Here is an 8,004-nt window from a genome sequence, read left to right on the forward strand (position 1 = left end):
TACCGGAGAATGCGACGGTTGGGCAAAACTGGGAGCTGTATATAATTTGTACAAAAGTTGATAAATTTTCCAATAATCTCGATTGTATTAGCACTTATAAACGAATTTTTCTTAAATACTTCTAAGCAAAATATTCTTTAATGGAATTTCAGTTATGTCTCATAAATTAGCCTATTATTAAATTGTACGTAGCGTTTATTATATGTTCTGTGTTAATGTAGATTTGCTTACATCAGGATAAAAGCTTTTATAATTCTCAATTATTTGTAAAATGTATTGTTTTTCTTCTCCATTTCTGGTTAACAGATTATTGTATTCAGATATAAGTTTAACACCACGTTCAGCGGTATCGTTTACCACTTTTAAATTTCTTGCAATTTCCAAACCTTTTTGATATGAAATATCATTTTCCCACAAGGAAGGGTCCTTATCTAAGAAATCAGTAGGTATATCGAACCTGTTAAACCATTTTTTGGATTCAGTAGAAATGAAGCTATCGATATTTATGTTTGCATAATTTTGTACGTTTTCCAGAAGTATTACAAGTTTCTTTACTGAATGTTCCGTATTATCATTTTTTAGAGCCTTAATCATTTTCCTTTCTGTGTTCAATGGTATTATTTCATCGAAAAAGGATAATGCCACATTCTCAGATACAAGGTTTCATAAATGGTGAGAAAAATTGCGTATTCCTATTCTAGCAATAGTATTATCAATTGTAGAATACAAGTATAGATTTTGTAGGAATTTCAGATCTTGTAATGGCGCTTTTATGGGAATTGGTGCATTCATCCAGGCTTGAATGTATAAATTAGCTAAAAAAATACATATATCACTTATCCCTATGATTTCGTTACTATCCAATAAAAATTCTTGTCGGAATAAATAAATTTTTAATATGTAATTTGCTTTAGCCATCCATTTAGCATGATGAAAAGCTCCAGGGGCATGAAAAGTATTTCCTCGTGGAAGAGATCCACCAAGAAAAATTATTATCAACTTCAAAAATTCTTTTAATCATCTCTCGGCTGCTTTTGTCGTAAATGATACAAACAAAAATTTATTTTCTCTTCTACATCCTGGAGCTTTCCATAAACATACGAATCTTGCACACCAATTTTAAAATTTATTAAATTAATCTTAGGCCAAGCTTTTTGAAATTTTTTAAAAAGCGGTACTTCTTACCTGATCCCTTGATCAGGTAAAACTCGGTAATATTCACTACTGCCGAGAATCTTTTTGTATATCTACCATGCAGAGCACCTACTATACATTTTTTTAATACCGAAATATTTGTTTTATTTTACATAAGATCTCTAATGGCTAACTGAATAGGAGATTAGTTTTCGTATTCGAGATGACTGCTCCAGCAACTTCAGACTGAGATTCATACTAACATTAGTGGTAACATTCATTAATTTTTAGTATATTTTTGAAAATCATACACCATCACTAAAATTATATATGTAAAAAATGATATTTTCATTATAAAATATTCACTGATACTTTTAATATAAAAGACCACTAACATATTCGGCGATAACCTGAAATCGTGCAAATTTCAAAACTTCAACTCGATTGCGGCACGGGTTTCTGTTATCCAATCATGCTGAAACTTTGACATTATCATTTTTTCATCAAGTGTCACAATTTTAGGGGGTGAGACCAAAAAAAATCGGATGTCGAAAAATAAGGGCCGCCCTAATGCACATTCATAATTGATACAAATGATATAGTAGATAAAGAAATAAAATTCATTTATTAAATAATTTTAGGAAATTGGTTATATTCTTGAACGTAAAACGTTACTGCAACGGAAGCATTGGCGAAGAGGTTAGGAGTCCTATCGCACAAGCTACATATTTTTTGGTCACAGGATCAAGCTCCGCTTAACTTGGTTTTATCTTTGTTATGTTTTTTTCTTTAGTCATAATATTAATATAGATTCAACGAATTTTCTATAATACGTACTACGCGGTCTTTAACACTAGAACTACCAACCAGTCACAATGACTGGTTCCAGATTTCTCATTTTATATTACAAAATTTTATTGTCGTGATTTTATGGAAATGTCTGTCATATTTTGTTAACGTAAAAACTAGTTCTATATGTTACTTGATGCTTTCGTATTTATTTATTTCCGTTTTCATTTTATTTTTCATTCTACGATAAACAAGCATTTAATGTCAGTAATTTTAATGTTAATATTTCACAATTTTTGTACTAATTTAAATAGAAAAAATAAACCAAAACCCAGGATTTCATTTTATCCCTTTTACTACCCTCACGAATGAGTTTGGGAGTTAAAACTTTGTGTGAGGTGTTTTTTTTTGGATATGCTAATAACTGACGTATTGGTTGTTTCATTTGACTCAAAGGCACATTAGACTACCTTATTGAGCTAGAGTCTTTAATGAATAATTTGTTTTTCTACTAATTTGTGATGACATGACACTGTATCACAGAGTCGAATTATTAAACAAAACAGTTTCACTAAATTTATTAGATTGTTAATATTTATCGTGTCAGTAAGTAAATATCTTTTAATAATTTATTGTGTGAAAATAAATATTATTTGTACTTATACTTTTATAATATAATATAATTTATAATGTATATGTTATAATTTATATGTTATTATATTATTAGTTAGTACATTAAATATAAAAAATATCATTTTTGGTATTCTTGAATTCGTTAAGTATAATATCATCATAACCTAAAACTTCATAATATACTATTTTCCATTATAAAGTCGCATAAACGTTAAAGTGCGATAATCATGATTTCTAACGCCTGAAAAAGAAGGGCAGCATTGTATATATGCTACTAAATATCGAAGTTTTGCACAGGTCAGTAGCATTATTCACTTGTGTGTACTTTCTGTAAAAAAGCAATGATAAGTGTTAAATGTTTGCGCGAATTAGATTTAAATTTATGTACACAAACCGCGCTGGTTACCTATGTTCAGCGGCGACACCTTGTTTATGTTTTTCTAAAAGTATGTAACCACTAATCTGTCCCCATTGTCCTCGTAGCGTTATAAGAGTAGGCACGTGTTAGAGAAAAGAATAATCCATGTAATCCTTTATTTTAATATACTATTCTTTATATCTAATACTAGACATTCGTTTCGTTTTATTTAACTCTGCCCTCAACAGTAAGTAAAATGAAAAAGGCGGGAGCAAACAGAAAGACCTAAAATATATTATCAGTCGAGTGTACTAACTCCTGCTGTATACTGTAATAAAGCTTGTTCTCTAACGATTCGGTAGTAGTACAAATATAAACACCCACGTTTCAACAATAAATTCTTTAGAATACGGACGGAAAGGATAATGAAAAAAGATTACACACCAGACGATGTTTGCGCAGCAGTAAGAACCTTTAAAACAACCATTTTGTTTTAATTACCAGTAAAAAGTTTTATGTTCAAAACTAATTCAGACAAATACATCATTGTAGTATGAATTTATTATAAATAAAATATTTTCATTCCGCAAAACATTACCAAGTTGAATTTTTTTACTAAATAATGAAACCAATTAAATTAATATATATTTAATACTTGTAGAACTAATAATTAAGGACCAGAATGAATATAATTTAACCACTGCGGCATATGAACATTTTAAAATTTTAATTAATTTAGAACTTCTCCTTTCACAAATGAAGGTTCTCATTATTTTTTCCGAAAGAAGAAATTTTACCCTTTCGTATAAATGTATTTAATTACAAGATTACATTGTCTAAATATGAAGGAAATTCCAATTATCTTAACTGCTTCCTTAATCGTTTCGACTGGGACAATTACCTTTAAACTCAATGGACTGTGCAAAAGCTCATTGAAGCTTGTATAAAAGGTTAAGACACATAGCATGATACGAATACGAACACAGAATGTCATTTCAAATACTTTTTACAAAAATAAGTTAGTACGATTTATTAAAAATACAAAAACGATGATAATCCTAGCACAAGATCAAACACATGTTTCTATGAACTTTTTGTTTTTCTTGTGTTTTCGCCATTTCTGAAGTCCGATATGCTTTAAAACGTTCTGTATATGATGCTCATATTATACCGAACATCTGGATTATTTTGATTATTGTGAAAACTACGAAGAAACATTAAAGAGAAGTTTGGATAGTTCCAAAGCACCAATCAAATGACGATAAAGACAATTCTTCTAAGATTACGTTCAGAAGGCTTTCAAGCTTATTAGCATTTATTTGTAGATAAGCATCCGTGTTTCATAATGCAAATGTGCAGTCAGCGAGATAAATTCAAATATGTCATGACCTCAAGATGACCTCGAAACGGAAAATGTATTGAATTTGCAAAAATGTAAAAATAGAATAACTCACCTCATTTTATTAGATGTTTAGAGTACTGGTTATCCACATCGATATAGTTCTGAACGCGATAAGCAAATGGAATTTTTTATGGCATCTTCCTGGTTTATGGTGCGATGTCCATTCCGAATTAGTTTCTCCATGTCATCTGTCACACTGGAAAAATCATCATATGTTATAGACTTCAAAGCATTTTATGCCCCTATGAAACATAATTCAGTAATTCATGCAATTCTTTGTCGGAAATTTTATATTACAAAAAAACTTCGTTTACTGACAACTTCTCAAGTATTACGTTTCCTCATTTATGAAATTCTGTCACCATATACAGAATATCGGACTGCATAATCATATATTACATTTTGACGTCACAGCTGTTTAAAAGATAATTGTTTAAAAAGTATAAAGTTATTAACGTTAGTAATTTTTTTATTGGTTTAATGGTGGGTTTAAATTCTCAACAGCACTTTTCGTTTAAATATATGATTATATTAAAATGTCATGTTACAAAGAATTACGTAATAACTGCTTTTACTGTTGGTAATTTATTTATTCTGTTGCATTCAGAATAATATTCAACGTTTATTACTCATTGTGTGCATTATGTACATAAATAATATAGTACATGGTTAAATAACATCGTCTATTATAACATTACATAATGATAGAACGTGTATAACAAGAGACAACATTTTAACAAAGACTACTTTTGGAAGGAAGAGGAATAATACGATCAATTTAAATGACCATGTTAAATACAACGAGGTTGGAATTCGGTTTCGCCGATAAGTAAGTGGAATTTTTTGACATTTTCCTATTACAGTATAATATCTACTCCAGATTCGTTGTTTCATATCTGTTGCACAATGAAAATTCCATTATAAACAAAAATTAGTTTAGCGGTAATCGGTGTAGTAATTTAGCTAATCACAAAACGTTTTCAACACGCCCGATCTATTTATTTCCAAACATTTCATTTAGTATATTTTCAGGATATAAAATATCATGTAATAATTCATACAACTTTTCAGTTAGGAATTCCTTGTAGTTTTGAGCATTTAAGAGAAAATCTACATTTCCTATAACAAATATGGTAACCAAACCGGAAAATGCCCTTCACATGTTTATTTTTAGGGAATTTTGAGTATTTGAAAATTCGAAAACAGGTTAAAAATTTGGGAATATAAGAATATAGAGACCTAGTAATTTGGGGACTTGAAAATATGAAGATTTTCGGATTTGTATATCTACAAATTATTGATCCTCAAAATACGAATCTAAGGATTTAAAGTCTAAGAGTTTGGAAAACTGGAACATAATTATTTGGAAAATTTCATGTAGATTCAAAGATTTATTTATATGTACATGAACTAGAAATGAAGGGACACAGATGATCAGGGAATTTTTATCTGGAAATTTTGAATATTTTTAAATCCATAAATTTGGAGATTTTGGAATTTATGAGTTTAGAAATTAAAAAACTAGAAAATGCAAATATTTAATATTACAAATGTTTAAGCCCTGAATATTTATAGAGTCTAACCGAATAAGACAGTAAAATGTGCCTTTGAGTCAAATAAAACATATTTCCACAAGGTAAAAAGAACTTGTAGAAATAGTATATTTATAATAGTATGTGAATGCAGAAATGTATAGCAATTATTCAAAAACACTTTGGATCTATATTAATATTAGTATAAAAAATAAAAAAAATGTGAAAAACATTGTATGGAAAAAACTAAGTCTAGAAGAGCACGAACCTGCGATTAAAGAACATGTAGAGGCAGGATTCCTAACCTCTTCGGTAATTATGTCGTTGCAGTAACATTTTACGTTCCAGAATATAACCAATTATAACGTAAAATTCATAAATGCATTTTATTTTTTTAAGTAACATATCATTTTTATCAATTATGAATCTATTTAACACTACTTTATAAATATATTGAAAAAAGAAGGCGTGCAAATTCGAAGCGAAATGCACTTTTTTAAAGGAATATAACGGTTTTTTATTTGTTTAACAACAGCGCACCTCACCGAAAAATCTGAAAAAATTAGAAAATAATAGTTATGGTAATATGTAACTACCACAGTAATATAAACGTAGTGCTCAGACATCTTCAATAAAAAATCGCATTTTTTCGGATTTTTTTTCGGTTTTTGATTTTTCGCAACTACAATTTGCGATCAAAAAATTTGGCAAAATTCTTTAATGTGTACTACGTGGACGTCAATGTTTCAAAATTTTTGTATGAAATTAAATAAGAAAACCAAAAACCGGAAATTCCATTTTTCCCTTTTACTCCCCCCACAGATAAGATAGGAGGTTGAAACTTGTTGTGAGATGTTTAATTTTGGATATGCTATCGACTGACGTATTAGGTGTTTCATTTGGCTCAAAGGCACATTTGACTACTTTATTCGGCTAGACCTTTTGAAAGCTTTAAGTTCATATTATATGAGTCCTTATTCAAAAGAAGCTAACCTTGCATTTGAATGTACCATTAACTGAAAATTGAATCGATAAATTTATGTTTCAATCACACCACACATTAAGATTCTAAAAATGGTGTTCAACAGTTCTAAGCCGGTGAGGGTCTTCAATAAATCAGTAATGCATATTGTGTTAATTTTACTCTTCACAATTAGCTATTGTCTATCCATCAGTAAATAATAATACAAACAGTTTGGATTGGCTTGCACCAGTCATAAAACCCACTCACAGAAAAGAACACAATTTCACAAATTTTTAATATGAAAACTCTGATGATATGATATGATACAACCGTGAAAGATGATATGATATTGTACAATTTATACCTTTTTAATATCCGTAGCGTAGGTGTTTATCATATTCCACAACGTCTTGTAAGTTGACGACAGATAATAATCTATGGATTTTTTGTAACAGATTCCAAAAAGGTAGCTGCAGTCCCTTCGTTTATCGCAAGTTTTTCTTCTCTTTTCATTGATGTAAACATTGCCTGTTTCGCAAAATAAATTTACAAATCTTTAAAATGAAGTACATAAAGGATAATGTTGTGACGGATATTATCCTGCAGAGTCTACAGTGTAGACAACTGATATACAGAAAACGTGTTTTGTTTAGCCTTGCCATAAACGAATATCATATTATTGTAGGATAAGAAATGTAAAAACTAACTCTTTATTTTAGAGTGCACAAGAGAATACAGGGAAAAATACATGCACAAGAAACAATAAATTCGTAATCAGAAATCGTAAACCATAAATCGTAGTCGTCGTCGCAAATCGTAATCGTAACCGTTCGTAACTCGTTACATTTGACCCGTCGCGCTGCGGTCGCGTCCTTTTATTTGCGCGGCACCCGAGCGTTCACGATCGTAATTTTTAAACGTTTAGCACGTTTTCGATACTCGTTGAAACTGCGATCGTTTCGTAACATACTCGCTCCGCCTGCTGTTTTGTCAACAATCATACCCTCACACACTCACTGAGGGTCGACACGCTCTAACATAAACGTGTGTAAGGACTTTGACCGATCTGCTCTTAGCCTAACGGTGTTTTTGTTCTTTTTCTTTCATTCCTAATTCGCGATATTTCTGGTACGTTCTATTTTATTATACATTTTATCGCAAAATTTTAAACCAGTCTATTAAAATTAATAAC

The 8,004-nt window shown here is 30.1% G+C and overlaps 1 protein-coding gene across 3 annotated transcripts in view; it reads right to left on the reverse strand.

The window, feature by feature from the left end:
• Window positions 1-7,774, reverse strand: part of LOC100881222 (2-acylglycerol O-acyltransferase 2-like) — a 175,033-nt gene extending 167,259 nt beyond the window's left edge. Inside the window, exons 1-3 of one of the 3 annotated variants that reach the window (XM_076540778.1) lie at window positions 7,602-7,774; window positions 7,177-7,340; window positions 4,369-4,512 (exon numbers count right to left, since the gene is read on the reverse strand). In XM_076540778.1, coding sequence (XP_076396893.1) covers window positions 4,369-4,373 — 5 coding nt within the window. In that variant the 5' untranslated portion in view covers window positions 4,374-4,512; window positions 7,177-7,340; window positions 7,602-7,774. Of the gene's footprint in view, window positions 1-4,368; window positions 4,513-7,176 lie in introns of all 3 variants that reach the window. The other 2 variants (XM_076540776.1, XM_076540777.1) reach the window with 2 other exon arrangements.
• Between the last annotated feature and the right edge of the window lie 230 nt (window positions 7,775-8,004).

The sequence above is a fragment of the Megachile rotundata genome, chromosome 16 (genome assembly GCF_050947335.1).
Source record: "Megachile rotundata isolate GNS110a chromosome 16, iyMegRotu1, whole genome shotgun sequence".
NCBI classification, from domain to species: Eukaryota; Metazoa; Arthropoda; class Insecta; order Hymenoptera; family Megachilidae; genus Megachile; species Megachile rotundata.